The following is a 22626-nucleotide window of genomic DNA, read 5'->3' on the forward strand; positions in this document are numbered from 1 at the left end:
GGCTTCTGCAATTGGCTGCAGAAATCACATGTCCTCTGAATCTAAAAAACGGCCATGTTCCCTCAGCGCCATTATATCCATGTCACTGCTGGAGACAGACGCAGCTCAGTGTTCTCCTGTGTAATGAGATATATTAGCTAGATAGATGGGCGCTTGTGTGGTAGTCAGATAGTGTACATAATTCCTGGCCTGTGTTCCTCTGCAACCTATAAATATTTTTGGTTGGCAGACAGAGTCCACCAAAGGTTTTTTACTGTGACAAAGGTGATCCAGTCTGCTAAAAGGCAGATCCTATTTTAGTGGCATTGAACTTGTCCTGGTTTCACAGTAAAAAAACCAAACTTCTCTTACTAGGCCCAGTCCAAAAAATATTTTTTCTTGTGCGAAAAGTCGTACAGTACTATAAGCCAGCTACTACGTCAGTGGCGGTCAAATTCAGCTTGTATGCACAGTCAAACCTATATATATATTTTTGGTTGGCAGACTGAGTCCACCAAAGGTTTTTTACTGTGGCAAAATTGATCCAGTCTGCTAAAAGGCAGATCCTTTTTTAGTGGTGTTGAACTTGTCCTGGTTTTACAGTAAAAAATACAAACTTCTCTTACTAGGCCCAGTCCAAAAAATATTTTTTCCTGTGCCAAAAGTCATACAGTACTATAAGCCTGCTACTACGTTAGAGGCGGTCAAAGTCAGCGGAACGCAGAGCTTATGCAGAGTAACCCAAAAATATTTTTTGCTCTGAGTAAAGTGTTACAGCTGGCTAGATCTGAGTTTGAAATACTTTGGAGCATATATTCTATGTTATACTGGCCTCATCCACATTCAAAAAAAAAATTCTTCTGTTCCTAAAGTAATACAGCAGGGGACATCTCAGTCTGAAATTGTTTGGAGAATATCTTGTAGGTTTTATCGGCCTCATGCACACTAGTAAATTTCTTTTGTCTGTTAGTAACGTTATACGGCAGGCCATATCTTACCTTGTCATTTAGTGTCGCTGAAATTCAGGTGTGTGCTGAGCTATTGCACAGGAAGAAAAGTATTTTTCTTTAGTTAATTGCGTGCTCCTACCACTGTATCTGACCAACATGAGTGGAAAATAGAGAGGGCGCGGTGGAAGGGGGAATAGGCTTTGTGTTCAAAGTATACGTGGGGTACGTGGTAATGTTAGTGAAAGCACTAGTGAACCAACACAAACAGGTCCTATCCAAAGACAACTGACAACTTATGTTAGTGGACAGCCTACTGCACTCCCTTCCTTTGGCAGCCGCACAGCGATACGCCTTGTTGATAAGGCCCAGAAAGAGCAGGTGCTCCAGTGGATGGTAAGCTCTGCTTCCAGTGCCCTCTCCTCTTCTTCCTCCACCTCAACATCACACGCAGTACAGTCCACAGAGGTATCACCCCAATTACCCATGCTTCCCCCTGCGTCACAACAGCCCAACTGCCCAACTGACTGTAGCGAATCACAGATGGGCGAGCCTGTAGAACTCTTCAACCATTGTACACCATGGGCATCAGAAGTGTACTCCAAACAGTCACAGAGTCAAGGGGAGAAAAGCATCTGCACCGATGCCCAAATTTTTTTTAGCTTGGATTCGGGGCAGGACGAAGTAGGGTCCGAGCAGGTTCCTGACCCTCGTCACCAGACGTTAACCGCAGGGGAGGGAGGTGATCCCGATGAGATTCAGATACCTGAGGCTCATGCGGACTGTACTGTACTGTCAGGGCAACAAGAGGAGAGGGGTCACTCTGAGGGCAAGGAATGGGATAACACATTGGATGATCACGAGGTTGAATATCCTACTTGGTGTGAACCCAGAGTCACGCAGCTGAGTAGCTCATCTGAGGAGGTGGAGGAGGAAGACGAGGAGGTTACATTTTGCTCTATGGCGCAGACACAGAGTGATGCAAGCACGAGGAGCACTGCATCCTTAGCCACAACAGTGGCTGTGGCCAGCAGTGGTCACGGGTCTGCAGCTCGCAGGGGCAGCAAGCGTTGCCTAGCATGGGCCTTTTTTGTCTCTGCAAAGGATGAGCCAACTCAAACTTTGCGATAAAAAAACTCAGTAGATGGAAAAACTGTAATAATTTGACTACTACATGCATGAACGTTCACATGCTCAAACAACATTCTTTAGACTGGGAATCATACCGCGCTGAAATGTGGACCAGCGCATCTCAACAACCATCAGCTGCCCCGTCAAACACATCCGCTGCTTCTTCCTCCACTTCTGTTACTGTGCCAAGTATTGTCACGTAGGTCTCCCATAACAGAACCTCTGGTTCTTTACCCGCTCCAGTCAGGCTGAGTGACAGCCCATCAGCTGTAACGTAAGCAGACATGCCTGCTGTATTTGTTTCACCGAGCACACCGCATGTTCCTCAATCCAAAATAAAATCTGCACATCACTCACGCTCCACCAGTTTTTCCGGTTCACTATACTCCGCCCTCTCTCAGCACCTTAGCCAGCCCTCAGTCCCGCAGTTGTGGTCACGTAAAAGATTGTTTCATCCTACGCATGACAAAGCTAAGAGGTTAAATTCCACCATCTCCAATCTGTTCGCCATGGAAATGGTGGTCTTAGGCCCTATTTTTTAAATGTAAACACTTCCGATTGAGTCTGCATCTCCTGGGTTGGCTGTAGTGGGACAGGTATGGGTCTGCGTTAAACTGCTTGTAGTCTGATGACATTGATGCCACTTCGGTGGTGTTACACCGTCATTTAGGGCAATGTGAGCACTCCTCGCTAGGTCTCCATCTCCTGTGTTGGCTGTACTGAATGAGGTGTGGGTCTTATTTACACTATTTCTACAGTAGTGAAATTGATACCACTTTGCTGGCGTCTGCCACTAATTTAATTAAATGTGGGGAATCCTGATTGAGTCTCCATCTATTGGGTTGGCTGTAGTGGAACCTTCCTGTTTTGCAGTCTAAGTTGTGTAAGTTTGCGTACCACTCCTGATACAGACTCTGCCTGCTGCACTCTGATACAAACTCTGCCTGCTGCACTCTGATACAGACTCTGCCTGCTGCACTCTGATACAAACTCTGCCTGCTGCACTCTGATACAGACTCTGCCTGCTGCAATCTAATACACTCTCTGCCTGCTGCACTCTGATAAAGACTCTGCCTGCCGCATTCCTGATACAGACTCTGCCTGCTGCATTCCTGATACAGACTCTGCCTGCTGCACTCTGATACAGACTCTGCCTGCTGCACTCCTGATACAGAGTCTGCCTGCTGCACACTGATACAGACTCTACCTGCTGCACTCTGATACAAATTTTTCCTGCTGCACTGTTATACAGACTTTGCCTGCTGCACTCTGACACAGAGTCTGCCTGCTCCACTCTGATACAGACTCTCCCTGCTGCACTCTGATACAGACTCTCCCTGCTGCACTCTGATACAGACTCTGCCTGCTGCACCATCTAGTCTGTCCCACTGGGTCCATCTGCTGCACATCTGTTGGTCTGTCCTGGAGTGGCACCTGGCGTTCATCGGGAGGCAAGTCTAATCTCACCATCAGAGGATCTAGTGAACAGTCCGGTGCTTGCTTAGTCACGCCCCTCCACGCTCTCCGCGGTCCATTTCATAATGGTTCCACAAATCACGTCCGGGACAGAGCGCTCTCACAGGCTGGGTCCTCTCTCCTGTTGTACCAGTCAGTGAACCATTTTGACCTGTAAAACGCAACTGAATAAATGTCGCTGTCACAGTAATAATAATTATAGTACTTGTACTCTGGGTCAATTGATGGCATTTCCCTGGTGACTACACCTAATTTGATGCGTTTTGGCAGCTTTTGGTCCCATTTCTAGGTCCTGTATATGCATTTTTTTGGTCCCCCTATTGACTCCTATGGGATTCGGAAATGTTCGACGAACATTCGGCGAATAAATTTGGCGAATATCAATTTGTTCGGCGAACTTTTCCGAACCAAACATTGAAATATTCTCTCATGCCTAATCACAGCAGCTAGGACCTGTTCACATTTCCTTATTTTTTTAAAGGTGATATTCAGTTTTTTGTTTTTCATATTCTTTTTCATGTCTGGACAGTGGGAAATGTCACAGCTTTCTACTAAAGACATATATTGGTAGATCATCCCAACATATACCTCCTAGGGAAGGTACTGCTGTAGTGTGTTCAGGGCTAGTGTTGAGCCACCCCCGTAGTGTTCGGCTTCGGTTCGGTTCATCGAACACTGGCATGATCTTCGAACGGTTCGTCGAACACTGTCGAACACTGTCAAACACCGTTAAAACCAATGGCAGGCAAACAAAAACACATAGAAACACATAGAAAACACATAGAAAACACCTTCAAAGGTGGAGGAGTAAAGGGAGGAGGAGACACAGTTCAATTCACAATTCAGCAGCGGCATACACCAGTACCCGACAATTTAGAACAGAAAGAATAGAGCATCACACATAGATTAGATAGAAAGAAACATGTCAGTCACATATATAATAAGTATCGTGACAGTGTTGGCTACTGTACTTGTCATTTAGTGTTAAAATAAAGGATTTATAAAAAAAAAATAATAGTGTTTTCATGCACCCATCTCTTTAAAAAAGTCGGCGGGCAATTCATCATCGGTACCCGACAATTTAGAACAGAAAGAATAGAGCATCACACATAGATTAGATAGATAGAAACATGTCAGTCACATATATAATAAGTACAGTAACAGTGTTGGTTACTGTACTTGTCATTTAGTGTTAAAATAAAGGATTTATTGAAAAAAAAAAAAATAGTGTTTTCATGCACCCATCTCTTTAAAAAAGCCGGCCGGCAATTCATCATCGGTACCCAAAAATTTAGAACAGAAAGAATAGAGCATCACACATAGATTAGATAGATAGAAACATGTCAGTCACATATAAAATAAGTAAAGTGACAGTGTTGGTTACTGTACTTGTCATTTAGTGTTAAAATAAAGGATTTATAAAAATAAAATGGCGTGGGGTTCCCCGTAATTTTAGTCTCTAGCGGAGGTGAAGCAGATGGCTGGGGCAGATGTTTGAAGCCTGGGAAGGGGGTAATACCCATGGAGCTTCCCAGGCTACTAATATCAGCCCCCAGCTGAATACCTAGCCTTTACTAGCTATTAAAATGGGGGACCCCCAAAGAAATGACGTGGGGTCCCCCCTATTTTAATAGCTAGCAAAGGCTAGGCAGACAGCTGGGGGCTGATATTAATAGCCCAGGGAGGGTGCCATGAATATTGGCCCCCTCCCAGGCTAGAAACACCAGCCGTCTGCTGCCCCAGAAATGGCACATCCATTGGACGTGCCAATTTTGGCACTTAGCCTCTCTCTTCCCACTGCCCTGTAGCGGTGGCTGTGGGGTAATAGGGTTGGGGTTGATGTCAGCTTATAATGCCAGCTGACATCAAGCCCGGGTTAGTAAGACACCCCCTATAAGACACCCCCATTACTAACCCCATAGTGAAAGTTAAAAAATACACAAACACCCAGAATAAAGTCCTTTAATTGAAATAAAGACACATTCCTTTAATGTTCTAAATGAAACCCTACTTACCGTATCTCCCATTCCAGCTGAAGCCAATGTCTACTGCAATAAAAGTAAAATAATAAACCAACCTCATCCTTACCTTTCCATGGTTCCCAGGACTTCTTCAGCTCTGCTACATTCACATGACAGGCTGGAGCACAGCAGAAAGCTGCCATCCAGCTTGCCATGCCGCAGACACTGAGAAGCTCCTCAGTGAAGCTCCTCAGGGTCTCGCTGTGACGGCATCCAGATGAGCCGAGTTCATGTCCAATGAACTCAGCTCACCTCATGCACGTCACTGACAGCGTGGGACAATTGTCCTTCGCATGCGGTGCCAGCAAATGATGTCACCGCTTGAGCAGGAGAATTCTCCCATGCTAGGATGGCATTGAGATGACAGGCTGGATCGCATCAGAGCGCTACCATCCAGCATGCCATCCTTCAGAGACTGCGGAGCGCAGGCAATATCTCTGAAGTATGACAAGCTGGATGGCAGCATTCTGCTACCATCCTGCCTGCCATCTCAATGCCATCCCAGCAGAAAGCTGCCATCCAGCTTGTCATCCTTCAAAGACACTGCAGAGCGCAAGCATGCCTGCGCTATGTAGTGTCTCTGAAGGATGGCATGCTGGATGGCATCGTTCTGCTACCATCCAGCCTGCCATCTCAATGCCGTCCCAGCGTGAGAAAATTCTCCTGCTCAAGTGGTGATGTCATTTGCCGACACCGCATGCACAGGAGAATTCTCCCACGCTGTCAGTGACGTGCATGAGGTGAGCTGAGTTCATTGGACATGAACTTGGCTCATCTGGATGCCGTCACAGCGAGACACTGAGGAGCGCAAGCATGCCTGCGCTTCTCAGTGTCTGTGGCATGGCAAGCTGAATGGCAGCTTTCTGCTGCGATCCAGCCTGTCATGTCAATATAGCAGAGCTGAAGCCGTCCTGGGAACCATGGAAAGGTAAGGATGAGGTTGGTTAATTATTTTACTTTTATTGCCGAAGACATTGGCTTCAGCTGGAATGGGCGTGATGGCAAGTAGAGTTTAATTTAGAACATTAAAGAATTGTGTCTTTATTTCAATTAAAGGACTTTATTCTGGGTGTTTGTGTTTTTTTTTAACTTTCACTATGGGGTTAGTAATGGGGGCATCTCATAGACGCCTCTCCATTACTAACCCGGGCTTGATGTCAGCTGGCATTATAAGCTGACATCAACCCCAGCCCTATTACCCCACTGCCACCGCTACAGGGTAGTGGGAAGAGCGAGGCTAAGTGCCAGAATTGGCGCATCCTATGGATGCGCCATTTCTGGGGCGGCTGACGGCTGGTGTTTCTAGCCTGGGAGGGGGCCAATATTCATGTCACCCTTCCTGGGCTATTAATATCAGCCCCCAGCTGTCTGCAAGCATTTGCTAGCTATTAAAATAGGGGGGACCCCACGTCATTTTTTTTTGGGTCCCCCATTTTAATAGCTAGTAAAGGCTAGGTATTCAGCTGGGGGCTGATATTAGTAGCCTGGGAAGCTCCGTGGGTATTACCTCCTTCCCAGGCTTCAAACATCTGCCCCAGCCGTCTGCTTAACCTCCGCTAGAGACTAAAATTACGGGGAACCCCATGCCAATTTTTTTAAAAATAAATCCTTTATTTTAACACTAAATGACAAGTACAGTAACCAACACTGTCACTGTACTTATTATATATGTGACTCACATGTTTCTATCTATCTAATCTATGTGTGATGCTCTATTCTTTCTGCTCTAAATTGTCGGGTACTGATGTATGCTGCTGATGAATTGCCGGCTTTTCATGTTTCACTGTGAGCACTGTTCCCATCAATTTGGGCAATCACTGTAATGCCACAACCACCATGGCTGTGACATTACAGTGAGTTGCAGACAATCCCTGCATGATTGGTGCTCTAAATAGCGCCAAACATGCTGGACGGGGACCCGAGCTCCCACCCGAGCATCTCGAGTACTGAGCTGCTCGGGCGAGTACCGAGCAGTGGTGTTAAGTTGGCGCAGGAGACTTATGGGCCATATAATGCTGATGACTAAGACATTTTCTATTGTTTTTGGATTTCTGTTGTTGTTCTGGAATGTGACCTTCATCCTGATTTCAGTCTTCTGTCTTCCCTGAACTTTTGTTTGTCTATCATGTTGAATAGACTTTGCCTGGCCATGAATACATACTGTTGGCTACACTGTATGGATTATGTTTGGTTCACGCAGTTGGACTACAGCCACCCACCTGCAGAAATTTCATCTTGGCCATGTTTCCTTCTAAGTTATCAGATCATAGCAATCCAGAGATTCCCTGCCTCCAAGTAGTCCTTATTTTCCTGACCTAAGTACTGTACTTTATACATGTACTGTATATGTTTTTTAAACTTATAGGCTGCTCACAGTATCTTGAGAAATATATGTATGTATCTGTAAAACATGTATTTTTTTCCAGAGAGAAGCCTATATTTTACTATATGTATAACTTTATAATCTGTGGTGCTCTATGTGACAATGCTTCTGAGTTGTAATTTAATTTACTAAGTGTGGGATGAAGGAGAAATATAATTTGACTGAGCAATTCTGCAATAAAAATTTATGTCAGCATTATATAGGGGTATTCTCAAGTTGTCACTTGAGTAGCTCAGAGCTCTGCAGTCTCCTTACTTCTTTGTTGCTGGGGTTGTCCCTCCTTGAGGTACCATTCTGTTCAGTTTCTTTCTGATTCTTTTATCGTTCTGAAATCTACACTGTTATCACTATAATTGCACATAGAGATAACAGTAGCATTGAACAAGCACATGGCTCAAGAAAGTGTAGGCTGTGGTTAAGAGAACTGTTCTGAAAACTGCTAATGCTGGCGGTACAGAGATTGTGATTATTCAGGACTAATAGAAGCAGCTCGATCAGGAGGTGAGCTGCTAACTGCTGTATAGAAATAAATAGACTTGAGAGAGCTGACTCTGATTATAGGAAATGGCTTACCACTAATAGAGGCAGACCATCTATCTATAGGGCCCATGAGTTGGCTGCCCGGCATCATACTCTGAACTGTATCTGTATCCAGGAAAAAAAGCAATAATGAAACAGGGAGCCGTCAGCTCCCTCCTCCATCATTCTCCTTGTGCTTCTGAACTCTGACTTATTTGCATGGTGGGCTATGGGGATGGCTATGTGGGTGCAATTTTACTATTTGGAGGGTTATGTGGGGGCCATTATACTATTTGGAGGACTATAAGGGAGCTATTATACTATTTGGAGGGTGATACGTCTGGAAGGCTATATGTGGGGTCATTATACTGTTTGGAGGGCTAGTGGGGGCATTATACACTGTGGAGAGTTGTTTGGGGTCCATGGTATCATGTGGAGAATTGTTGGGACTTCATACTGTTTGGAAGGTTGTGTGGAGGCAATCATACTGTGTAGAGGTGTGTGGGGGGCCATTATACTGTATGGAGGTTCATTATACTGTATGGAGGTCCGTTATACTGCATGTAGGATCATTATACTGTATGGAGGGTTATCAAATTATGTGTTGGGGCCATCATACTGTGTGTGGAGGATTGTGGGGGCATTATACTGTGTTGGGGACACTGTTAGGATATTTGTAAGGGGTGTACTGTAGGGTCATGATACTGTGCGTGTGGACAGTACTGTGGAGAAATTCACTGTGGGCTATCATTTTGTGTTTGGGGGCACTTTTGCTGGCATCATACTCTATGAGGGCCATGAAAGGGGTATTTTAGTGCATAGGAACACTAAGGGGATTCAATAGGATCAAAATTACTTTGTAAGGGCTTCAGACTTGTGGGATATTCTCTTCTGTGACCAGGCCAAATATTATTTTTGTAGTGTGGGGGTGCCCAATTAGGACTTTTGCTTTGAGGCCCCATGATGTCTACGTACAAACCTGATCTTAGGAGTTAATTTCTCTATTGTAATGTAACTATTACACATTCTCGGCTAGGCTCTGATGGCCGATCTCCTTGTCAACAAACTGTACACAATATAATATATAAGCTCTCAGAACAGTAGAATGAAAGCAATTAGAAAAAAGTAATTCAATAGCAAACTACATTATTTCCATGCTGTCTAACTAACTAAAGCAATTTAAGAACATAAGAATACCCCTTTTAGACATAAAAATTGTTTTTTAATGTGAATGTAAAGCTTTGTATATTAGACTATTGTACACTTGCTTCATGTGTAACTAGCATGAATGAAGGTGGAGCCATTGTAGGATATTACATCACTGCAATTTGCCCTTATCAAAATAGCATATTGCCTTGTTTCATCCCAGTAACACAATAAAATTTAATATTAAACATCTTAGTGGAAATATTCATACAGAGCTTATTCTGATGGAGAGTTTGTAACTCTTTTATCTGTTTTTTTCTGAACTCCTAGTAGCAACCCCACACTGTATGCATGGCCCCCAGTAGCCACCTCACACTGTATGCATGGCCCCCAGTATTTCAGCAACTCATATACTGTATGCAAAGCCCCTAGTAGCCTCCCCCACACTGTATGCTTGGCCTCACAGTAGCCCTCCCACATTGTATGCATGGCCCAACAGTAGCCCCTGACATTTTGCGCATGGCCACCAATAGCCCCCACATTGTATGCATGATCCCCAGTAGTACCCCCACTGTATTAAGGCCACCAGTAGTGCCCTAATACTGTGAAATAGTAGCCTCCAATAGTCACTCAACACTGTATGCTTGGCCCCAATAGTCCCCACACACTGTATGTATGACCCCCAGTAGTCCCACTACCTTGTATGCATGGCTCTCAGTAGTCCCCTCACACTGCATGTTTTGCCCCCTATAGTCAAGTAGTCCCCCCACACTGTACGGATGGCTCCCAGAAGTCCCCCACACTGTATGCATGGCCCCCAGTATTACATTTGTCCCCCGCACTTTATGCATGCCCCCCAGTTGTAACATCCCTGGCGGCGTGCTGGCATGGCTTACCATCTCCCACCATGCAAGACCGCCATCTTACCTATCAGTCCAGGCTGCACACCATGCTCCAGTACCTGCTGTGTGCATGTCTCTTGTCTGATTGCTTAGGGCGGCAGCGCGGTTACTGTCTGTTTCTTATAGTTACTGTGTGCACAATCCTAATGCGTCCCCAGCCTATTGCTGTGAGTCACTGGATACTTAAAACCCCACCACACAGTAGGAGGTGCCTGAGCATCACTTTCTTTCAGTGTGTTCTGTGCAACTGAGTTGCCAGGTCCTGTTCTGTATCTTGTCTGTTTCCGCCACCCTGGGGGCTGTATACCCAGGCCTGTTACCTGTATCCTTGACTTCTAGTATGTTCCGCCACCCTGGGGGCTGTATACCCAGGCCCGTTAAGTGTATCTGTGACTTCTAGTCTGTTTCCGCCACCCTGGGGGCTTAGTTCCCTGGCTTGTTCCTGTATCTTGTTCCTGTCTGAACAGTGTCCTAGCCCATTAATTGTTTGTCGCTATGTTCATATCTTCCCTTTTCCTGCGGTGTCTGAACCTGCACCTAACTCCAACTCGTTGTCTCTGTACTACTGTTTGTGAGTTTAGTGTCCACTCGCTACTTCATTGTAAGTACCTTGTGTGTACTTGCTCTGCTCTGCTTGTCCACTGCACCTGCGGGTCTTGCTCTGCTCTGCTTGTTTACCTCACCTGCGGGTTTTGCTCTGCTCTGCTTGTCTACCGCACCTGTGGGTTTTGCTCTGCTCTGCTTGTTTACCGCACCTGCAGATTTTGCTCTGCTCTGCTTGTCTACCGCACCTGCGGGTTTTGCTCTGCTCTGCTTGTCTACCGCACCTACGGGTTTTGCTCTGCTCTGCTGGTTTACCGCACCTGCGGGTTTTGCTCTGCTCTGCTTGTCTTCTGCACCTGCAGGTTTTGCTCTGCTCTGCTTGTTTACCGCACCTGCGGGTTTTTCTCTGCTCTGCTTGTCTACCGCACCTGTGGGTTTTGCTCTGCTCTGCTTGTTTACCGCACCTGTGGGTTTTGCTCTCCTCTGCTTGTTTACCGCACCTGCGGGTTTTGCTCTGCTCTGCTTGTCTACCGCACCTGCGGGTTTTGCTCTGCTCTGCTTGTCTACCGCACCTGCGGGTTTTTCTCTGCTCTGCTTGTTTACCGTACCTGCGGGTTTTGCCCTGCTCTGCTTGTCTACCGTACCTGCAGGTTTTGCTCTGCTCTGTTTGTCTACCGCACCTGCGGCTCTGTTCCTGTATCCCAGTCTGTACTGGTCTCTATCCTGCCTGATTTCCTACCTGCCAGTACCCACCTGTCTGCACACCAGCTGTGCCTGCCAGTACCCACCTGTCTGCCCACCATCCGTGCCTGCCAGTACCCACCTGTCTGCATACCAGTCGTGCCTGCCAGTACCCACCTGTGTGCATGCCAGCCGTGCCTGCCTTTACCCGCCTGTCTGCATACCAGCCATGTCTGCCAGTACCCACCTGTCTGTATGCCTGCCTAACCAGCCTGTTCCTGCATTTCCCGGTGTGGGTCAACAGCTGTGACCGGAGTCTGACCTGGAGTAGCACCTCGTCCCTCTGCTCGGTTCCTCCCTGGTTCACGGAGTCGACTGAGCCACCGTGTGACCTTGGTCGGACCAAGTTGATACTTAGTCTCGCCCCTCCAGGCACTCCTCGGTTCATGGTCCAGTGGGATCACTAACCACACTCATGCCAGTCAATCCAGGCCTGTGCGTAACACCATTATCCTCCCCAACTCTATATGCATTGCCTCCAGTAGTCGCCCCACACTGTATGGATGACCCCCAGTAGTCCCTCACACTGTATGCGTGGCCCCCATTAGCTCCCCCACACTGTACACAGGGCTCCCAGTAGCCACCTCCATTGTATGAATGGCTCCACAGTAGCCCACCCACATTGTATGCATGGTGACTAGTAGCTCCCCACACTGTATGTAGGGTCCCCAGAATTCCAGTAGCTCCCCACACTGTATACAAGGCCCCATGTAGCACCCCCACATTGTATTCAAGACCTCACAGTAGCCCTCCCACATTGTATGCATGGCCCCAAGTAGCCCCCCACACTGTATGTAGGTCCCCCAGAATTCCAGTAGCTCCCCACACTGTATACAGGGCCCCCAGTAGCACCCCCCACATTGTATTCAAGGTCTCACAGTAGCCCTCCCACATTGTATGCATGATCGCCAGTAGACAGCCCACATTGGCATCATCATGCTGCTCCGCTCAAACCACCGCTTCATCTGTGCATCTCCCTTTTTTTTCTGTAAACTGTATGCTTAATTTGACCTGTGGTCTACAGATTGTGGAGGCTAAGCGGTAGTGCAGGGAGATCATGTCTTCCTGCTCTACCGCAGAGTTTAACTGCATCAGCTCGCTGCGCACCCCGATGCAATTTAAAGTAGCTTTAGCTCCTGGTGGGCCCCTGTGAGTGTGGGATCTGGGGCAACCGCACCCTCTTCTCCCTAATCTTTGACAGTCTTTCCTGTAAGTGTGTATACAGAGATAGCTAGGGGTTTAGCTCAGGCATGGTGGAGGGGTCAAAACAAGTGGGGACTTTACCAAGTAACCATATTTACAAATATGGTGTAGCAACCTAATTATAGTGGATATAGTGGGAACTTCAGCAGATGACCATGCTGTTACTTAAAAATAAGGCACTATACAAGAATAAAAACCGATATAACCGCCATACGGTGAGCATATAGTGTTAGGTACCAGTTCTACAGAACATTAAGAGATTTAGGTATAATTATAGATGGAGACTTACTGGTGACATCATTCCTGATGGAGTTCTTCAACTCTCTCGTTTTTTTCATCTGGCCCATACTGGTATAATTTTTTTTTCCAGCCACAACTCATATGCAGAGTTTATAACAAGAGACATTTGACTACTCAAATTTTCAGCACCCTCCAAATCTATTCCTAACCTGCAAAAACTTCTCATCTCCTCATCCAGCAGTCACCCCAATGCTGAGCTGCTGCTGCCGTCTTTCTCCCCATTACTGCACTTGCTGTGTGGCAAAGGTGCAGTAACAGAGCTCCTCTTAGTGTTCAAAATAGTAATAATGCTCATCACTGAGCCTCTTACATAGTAAAATGTCTCCTTTGTACCCTCTAGATAGTACAATTGCCTCCAAGAAAATATGAATACACTCTGTGAGTTTCTTAGAAGTATAAGTGACCACTTCGTGCCCCCTATAAAGTAATAATGCCTTATATAAGCTTTTGAGCCTTTTAGAGTAAATTTTCTCCCCATGTAATATTATTGTCTTCTATGAGTACAAGTGCCCTAGGAAATAATAATTTCTCCAGTGTGTCCCTCTGATGGCTAGGATTTACTGTATTATAATGTAATAATGCCTCCTCTTAAGTGCTTTTTTAAATTTAATAATGATCTCGGAGTTCACTTTACATACAGTAAATTGTACCCTGAGTCTCCCCTACATATAGTAATAATGGCCCCCAAACCTCCCCAATATATACTAATTACACACCCTGAGTTCCTCCACAAAAAAGAAATAGTGTGCCAGGAAATAAATAAATAAATAAATAAATAAAATATATATGCACATAGCTCCTCACAAAATATAATGCCCTACACACGGTATAAACTCCCAAAGCAACCCACACACAATATGATCCCCCACATAGTGTATGATAGCCCCACACTAGTCCCCACACAGTATGAGGGCCCCACAGTAGTCACCACACAAGATGATGACCCCCCCACATAAGTCTACACAGTAGTATCCATACTGTATGATGGCTCCACAGTAGTCCCCACATAGTATGATGACCCTACAGTAGCCACCATACAGTATGATGGCCCCACAGTAGTCACCATACAGTATGATGGCCCCACAGTAGTCAACACACAGTATGATGGCCCCTACATTAGTCTACACAGAAGTCCCCATGCTGTATGATGTGCCCATTGATGTCCTACACAGTAGGATGGACACAGAAGATCCCACACAATATGAGTGTATGACAATATGATTGTAGTCCCCACACAGAATGACCATTTTATGATCCTCACACAATATGATGCCCCCACATTCCCTTACAAGAACTTACTTTTAAAATAAAAGATAGCTTAAATTTCTCACCTAACTCCTGATCCTGGTGTGCCTGTCAGCACTCAGCATCACGGCCCGGGCAGACCAAATTTACTCTGTCAAGACATCCAGCGTGTCATATTGCCACTCAGTAGGCTGCAGGTCTGAAGTAACCTGAAGACTACAGAACAGAGCGCGATAGACTCTGGCTCCCTGCTCTGCGGCAGGGTTTAACAGGCTGTGCCACCCCTTCTGCCCCCCGATAGCTTCACTACTGCTGCTAAATCCATAATGTGCAAGAGTTTCAGTGAATAAAATACAAGATATACTGAATCGTTTCCCACAAACCTATATATCAATCTTCTCAGCTCCTCTGTCTTTTTGACATTCTGTTTATGGTGCAGATATTTTCTATGTATCAGGTTTCTTTTGATATTTAGGATTATATACGGTTAGAAATACAACTCATCACCATTACATACTGTAAGTAAGTTCTTATAAGTTATTGAAACAGACATTGCTTGCCAAAACTAGCCTATTATTTCTCATATCAAGCTACAGTAGCTGTGTACCAATGGATTAAATTTTGTTGTGCCATCTCTTTAGTACCAAAGCAGTGGCTTAACAAACTATGAAAGAAATCATTTTGTAGCCCTAAATCTATTTCACCACTGCCAACCATTCTCATTTTGCAGTTAGGCTGCATAAGTAAAGTACAATTGCCCTATGTATCGGGAATGAAACAGTAAACATATCTACAGGCCCAATTTACCTGAAGTATGCCAAAAGATTGTCCTTTTGACATGTATTTGCGAGGTATGTGCCAGAATTCTTTTTTCAGCTCTACTGAAAAGCATAGTCATCTGCACTTTTCAGTAGTGAAGACTTCATTGAATAAAAGTAAATTGTGTGGAATACATTACATTCATATGACATCAGACCAGAAAAATCTGTAAGTGTAAGGTATGAGGTTTCAAGAAAGGTATGGCTTGGGTCTCTTAGAGATGAGAAAATCTGCTTAAATTCTAATGCTAGGAAAATTCAGTTTGCATTGAATTTATTAGATGAAAATCTAATTTGCCATTTAAAGACATATATTATGCTCAAAGGTCTCTCCAGACCCAAAAGCATAATAAATATATGATTAAAAAATATATATACTCACCTCCCACGAGCTCCCATCTGTTCCACAGCTGCATCTGGTTCTGGTCACACTTAAGGACTCTTTGGTGCATCCAGAAGCTGACGAGGCCTCACAATGTCATGACTTTGCGTGAGGCTTAGTCATTCAAAGTTATGGTTTGTGTTGTCCTGGAACTTCATGACTTGTGTTGCCCCACCACATCATGATGCCATGAGGCTTAACTGAAGTTATGAGGCCCCGTCAATGCCAGAGACATTAAAGAGCTCTGAAGAGTGGAAGGAGCTGGAGGAAGCTAAGCAGAGGCAGATGAAGGCCGGTAAAAGGTGAGCATTATACATATGTTTTATCCCTTCCTGACAATAAAACAAATGCATCTAGTGGCAGCCTGATTTCTTGAATTTTTATTTTCACTCAAGTGCTCTTTGCTATAGAGTCATTGTATAGGAAAGCAAACAACACAACAGTACTTGAAAGAAATCAGGATACCTGTAGGAAACCCACTAAAACAGAGGAAAAACATAGAAACTTATTGCAGATGAAGTTGTGGGTCTGTATTGACCCCAGGACTCCATAACTGCAAGGCAACAATGTTAATTGAGCCCATCATGATGTTTTGTGTGTGAAGATATAATTCTTCCCAACTGTAGAAAATGGCAGTGTCACTTTTTCCTGAGTTTTAACAAATACCAACATGACATTTTCTATAGTTTTTTTTTTTTTACTAATCCTTTGTTCCTAGTTTTGCTTTTCACTGTTTTTTATGGTTGAATTGTTAGAAACCAAATATAATAATTTACTGTCCTTTTTTAGGTACTGATGTCTTACACGAAAGGTCTCAGAATTTGTTTAACCACAGTCATCTTCAAGTTATGTACATGCTAATATCAGGATTACAGAATGGCCTCCGACAATAAAAACAGGTATCCTGTTGACCAAATGCTAACTGATATTCATTTGGAAATTTATCATAAGCTATTCGGGATATTAGGCTATAGGACAGTTTCAGACTGTGCACAATTAAATCATGAAACGTTACAGGAAATGGGAGTATCACTTACAGGACACAGGAAGAGAATTCTCAGGAAGATACAGGAAGAATTGGAGAAGGGTTATGGAGACCTTGAACATTCAAATGCTGAAAAACAAAAGGTCAACAATGACATCTCATCAGTTGATGACAGAAACAGAACAATACCTGGTAACGAGGCGATTGCTATGAATTCTGAATTCAATAATCTAGTGGAATATTGTACAACTACATCCATTGATTGTGGGATGCCCAGCAATGATAATGAGGTTTCTGAGCTTTTAGAACACAGTGCCCAAGAAAAATCCCCAGAATCATCGCCTGAATCCTTTGGAGAAAGTAGTGATAAGGAATTGGATTCTGAAAACTTTTTTGAATTTCAAGGACCTATGACTGAAAATGAATTATATAAAGAAATGAATTTAGAAAATGTGAAGACAAAAATAACAGGTCCTACAAGATCATTCATATTAAGGAATAGACCTGTCCCCGATTTACCAGCTTCTGCCACCAACACATCTTACAATTTGTAAGTATTATGCTTTAGTAGTAGTAATCTTCATGTAAAAATGTAGATAAGAAACTAGTTATCTATGTCTTTAAGATACAGAAATACAATCTAATGTTGGTTGGTACAGAGATGATTTTAGGGTAATTTTAGATAATTTTTTAGGTTATTGCTGTTCTTCATCGACAATGAACAACATCCATTATATGGATGGACATTCCAATTTCATTCATCATGGTACCATAAAAATCTTCATTTTGGTTGAAACAAATAGTAAATATAAATGCTACTTGTACTGACTTTTATATTTACATTAATCATTGGTGCCTAAAGAACCATTTTTATTAATCTTTTTTTTAATCTTGTAACTTTTTATTGATTTTCCAAAAACAATTACAAAAATGGAATAACAGGGTATTTTTATGAATATTTTTATGAATATTTAGATTTCTCTCTTTAGACAAGCATGATAATATTGTACACAATGGTTTGATATTTTATATTGTATAGGCCACTTCAAAATCTACCTAATCTACAAAAAGTCTCTTATCATAGTAATTCATAGATCTACATAGGAACTATACACGCAAAACTATAGAATTATAGTCATCATTATCAGATTGGTGGGGTCCAATCATCAACCCCAAAAATCAGTCGTTTTCAGACTGAGGAGCAGCTGGATGTAAATAGTGAAAGGAGCTGAACAGCACCGGTCCATTCACTTTGAAGTTGATGCTGCCAAGAACTGCAGATCAGCTCCTATTTAAAAGATTTTGAATGTCAACAATATCAGAACAGTAGGGGTCTGATACCTGACGCCGCTATTTGTCAACTGTCATCACCCCAGTGGTAACTGGATAAAAACAGTGAATGGAGCTCAACAGCTCAACTTGATTCACTGTGTAGCAGCCACTGTGGAGAACTGTAGATCATCTCCTATTTTCTTGTATAAGAGACAAACTTCCAGTTCTTGGATAAGAAGAAGGGTGATCTGCAGATAAACTGCTTGCACTGCTGTACACAGCAAGGCCTTCATATGAGATATTGTGCAAAACAAGATGTGTCGTTAACTGTATGTACCATAAACTTGGAGCAATGTAAGAGAATATGGTATTTTCTTACATGGCTCCAAGTTTACAGTATGCACGTACTGGACATTAAATTGGGAGAGAAAGTTCTCTTCTACTTTTTAATTTCATCTTTTCTTGTTGTTATTTCATAACAATACAATAGTAGATTTATATGCACCATTGACAAAACTTGTGCTTAGCTTGGCAGGGCCTTACACCTGGTCCAAAAACAACGTAGAATATTCAGAGAAGCCAAGGCATCCTAACCGCAGCATTGTCTTTGGCTTGAGAAAGGCCAATTATGGCAGAAAGGTTGCCTGATTTGTCTTCCTGTTTTATATAGTTTGGAATAAAATTCAAATTTTTTATCAAGAACCTGCGGTTTTGGTACCTCGGCTTCTCTGAATTTTCTTTATAACAATGCAATACACACATTTTATATTCAAAAGAATTAAACACACTATGTTCTCCTTTTCAACTTATTCCTTATTTTACTTTCCATACCACACATCTCCTATATATTTTTTTGTTCTTCATTTCTTCCACTTTTTTATTGTTTTCACCTTTCCATATTTTTTTTACTTTATTTAATATTATGTGAAAAAGAATGCTGACTATAAATACACCCGATGGGTGTCTTTTTAATCTTTTTGGAGTCAATTTTGAATATTTAAAACCATTTTTGTCTATTGGTGTTTCCTGTAGTTTTGTCTTAAAAAAGGAGCTTGTACTCACCGGTAACAACTAGAGATGAGCGGTGTTCGACTAGAACTGTTCACCAATCTCAAATTCGAGCTGTTTGGGGCGGTGTTCGAGTCGTTCGACGAACGCGAACGATTTGCAAAAAATTCGGCTGTTCGAGGTTATGTTCGATAACTGTTCGTGCACCAAAAGCGTCTCCTGCATGTCTGGCGCTATTTAGAGCACCAATCATGCAGAGATTGCCTGCCACTCACTGTAATGTCACAGCCATGTTGGTTGTGGCATTACAGTGGTTGCCCAAATCGATGGGAACAGTGCTCACAGTGAAACATGAAAAGCCGGCAATTCATCAGCAGCATACACCAGTACCCGACAAGTTAGAACAGAGAGAATAGAGCATCACACATAGATTAGATAGATAAAAACATGTCAGTCACATATATAATAAGTACAGTGACAGTGTTGGTTACTGTACTTGTCATTTAGTGTTAAAGGATTTATTAAAAAAAATATTAGTGTTTTCATGCACCGTCTCTTTAAAAAAGCCGACCGGAAATTCAGCATCGGTACCCGCCAATTTATAACAGAAAGAATAGAGCATCACACATAGATTAGATAGATAGAAACATGTCAGTCACATATATAAGAAGTACAGTGATAGTGTTGATTACTGTACTTGTCATTTAGTGTTAAAATAAAGGATTTATTAAAATGGGGTTCCCCGTAATTTTAGTCTCTAGCGGAGGTTAAGCAGATGGCTGGGGCAGATGTTTAATGCCTGGGAAGGGGGTAATACCCACGGAGCTTCCCAGGCTACTAATATCAGCCCCCAGCTGAATAACTAGCCTTTGCTAGCTATTAAAATGGGGGACCCCCAAAAAAATGACATGGGGTCCCCCTATTTTAATAGTTAGCAAAGGCTAGGCAGACAGCTGGGGGCTGATATTAATAGCCCTGGAAGGGTGCCATGAATATTGGTCCCCTCCCATGCTAGAAACACCAGCCGTCAGCTGCCACAGAAAAGGCCCATCCATAGGATGCGCCAATTCTGGCACTTAGCCTCTCTCTTCCCACTGCCCTGTAGCGGTGGCAGTGGGGTAATAGGGCTGGGATTGATGTCAGCTTATAATGCCAGCTGACATGAAGCCCAGGTTAGTAATGGGGAGGCGTCTATAAGACACCCCCATTACTAACCGCATAGTCAAAGTTAAAAAAAAAAACACAAACACCCAGAATAAAGTCCTTTTATTGAAATAAAGACACAATTCTTTATTGTTTTAAATTAAACCATACTTACCATCAGGCCCATTCCAGCTGAAGCCAATGATCTCCTGCAATAAAATTAAAATAATAAAGCAACATCATCCTTACCTTTCCATGGTTCCCACGACAGCTTCAGCTCTGCTACATTCACATGACAGGCTGGACCGCAGCAGAGCGCTGCCATCCAGGTTGCCATGCCACAGAGACTGAGAAGCGCAGGCATGCTTGTGCTCCTTAGAGTCTGGCTGTGACGGCATAAAGATGAGCCGAGGTCATGTCCAATGAACTCAGCTCACCTCATGTCATGCACGTCACTGACAGCGTGGGAAAATTCTCCTGTGCATGCGGTGAGTGCAGGAGAATTTTCCCACGCTGTCAGTGACGTGCATGAGGTGAGCTCATGTCCAATGAACTCAGCTCACCTCATGCACGTCACTGAGAGCATGGGAAAATTCTCAGTGCTCAGTGCTTGAGAAGGAGAATTTTCCCCCGCTGGGAAGGCATTGAGATGACAGGCTGGATCACAGCTGAGCGCTGCCATCCAGCATGCCATCCTTCATAGACACTGCAGAGCGCAGCGCTCTGCAGGGTCTCTGAAGAATGACAAGCTGGATGGCAGCGCTCAGCTGTGATCCAGCCTGTCATCTCAATGCCATCCCAGCGCTCTGCAGGGTGTATGAAGGATGGCATGCTGGATGGCAGCGCTCAGCTGTGATCCAGCCTGTCATCTCAATGCCATCCCAGCATGGGACAATTCTCCTCCTCAAGCGCTGAGCGCTGAGAATTTTCCCACGCTGTCAGTGACGTGCATGAGTTGAGCCGAGTTCATTGGACATGAGCTCACCTCATGCACGTCACTGACAGCGTGGGGAAATTCTCCTGCACTCACCGCATGCGCAGGAGAATTTTCCCACGCTGTCAGTGACGTGCATGAGGTGAGCTGAGTTCATTGGACATGAACTCGGCTCATCTGGATGCCGTCCCAGCCAGACACTGAGGAGCGCAAGCATGCCTGCGCTTCTCAGTGTCTGCGGCATGGCAAGCTGGATGGCAGCGTTCTGCTGCGGTCCAGCCTGTCATGTGAATGTTGCAGAGCTGAAGCTGTCGTGGGAACCATGGAAAGGTAAGGATGATGTTGCTTTATTATTTTACTTTTATTGCAGGAGATCATTGGCTTCAGCTGGAATGGGCGTGACGGTAAGTATGGTTTAATTTAGAACAATAAAGAATTGTGTCTTTATTTCAATTAAAGGACTTTATTCTGGGTATTTGTGTTTTTTTCTAACTTTGACTATGCGGTTAGTAATGGGGGTGTCTTATAGACGCCTCTCCATTACTAACCTGGGCTTGATGTCAGCTGGCATTATAAGCTGACATCAACCCAGCCCTATTACCCCACTGCCACCGGTACAGGGCAGTGGGAAGAGCGAGGCTAAGTGCCAGAATTGGCGCATCCTATTGATACGCCATTTCTGGGGCAGCTGACGGCTGGTGTTTCTAGCCTGGGAGGGGGTCAATATTCATGGCACCCTTCCTGGCTATTAATATCAGCCCCCAGCAGTCTGCCTAGCCTTTGCTAGCTATTAAAATAGGGGGGACCCCACGTCATTTTTTTTGGGGTCCCCCATTTTAATAGCTAGTAATGGCTAGGTATTCAGCTGGGGGCTGATATTAGTAGCCTGGGAAGCTCCGTGGGTATTACCCCCTTCCCAGGCTTCAAACATCTGCCCCAGCCGTCTGCTTAACCTCCGCTAGAGACTAAAATTACGGGGAACCCCACGCCAATTTTTTTTTTAATAAATCCTTTATTTTAACACTAAATGACAAGTACAGTAATCAACACTATCACTGTACTTCTTATATATGTGACTGACATGTTTCTATCTATCTAATCTATGTGTGATGCTCTATTCTTTCTGTAATAAATTGTCGGGTACCGATGCTGAATTGCCGGCCGGCTTTTTTAAAGAGACGGTGCATGAAAACACTAATATTTTTTTTAATAAATCCTTTAACACTAAATGACAAGTACAGTAACCAACACTGTCACTGTACTTATTATATATGTGACTGACATGTTTCTATCTATGTAATCTATGTGTGATGCTCTATTCCTTCTTGTCTAAATTTTCGGGTACCGGTGTATGCCGCTGCTGAATTGCCGGCCGGCTTTTTTAAAGAGAGTGTCTTCCGAGCAGTTTTTCAGCTTTTGGACACCTTTGAAGGTGTTTTCTATGTGTTTCTCTGTGTTTTTGTTTGCCTGCCATTAGTTTTAACGGTGTTCGACGGTGTTCAACTAACAGTTCCACGAACATCCCGTTGTTCGACGAACCGAACCGAA

At 44.0% G+C, this 22626-nt stretch overlaps 1 protein-coding gene across 4 annotated transcripts in view; it reads left to right on the forward strand.

Annotated features, from left to right (window-relative positions):
- ARAP2 (ArfGAP with RhoGAP domain, ankyrin repeat and PH domain 2) overlaps positions 1–22626 on the forward strand; it is a 593408-nt gene that overhangs the window by 1804 nt on the left and 568978 nt on the right. For 3 of the 4 annotated variants that reach the window (XM_073646268.1, XM_073646261.1, XM_073646254.1), the window contains exon 2: positions 16526–17271. In XM_073646268.1, the coding sequence (XP_073502369.1) occupies positions 16613–17271 (659 nt within the window). In that variant the 5' untranslated portion in view covers positions 16526–16612. Of the gene's footprint in view, positions 1–16525; positions 17272–22626 lie in introns of those variants that run through there. The other variant, XM_073646276.1, reaches the window with a different exon arrangement.

This window comes from Phyllobates terribilis, unplaced genomic scaffold (assembly GCF_046119375.1).
Source record: "Phyllobates terribilis strain yellow unplaced genomic scaffold, ASM4611937v1 Scaffold_1__5_contigs__length_1240528914, whole genome shotgun sequence".
NCBI lineage: Eukaryota > Metazoa > Chordata > Amphibia > Anura > Dendrobatidae > Phyllobates > Phyllobates terribilis.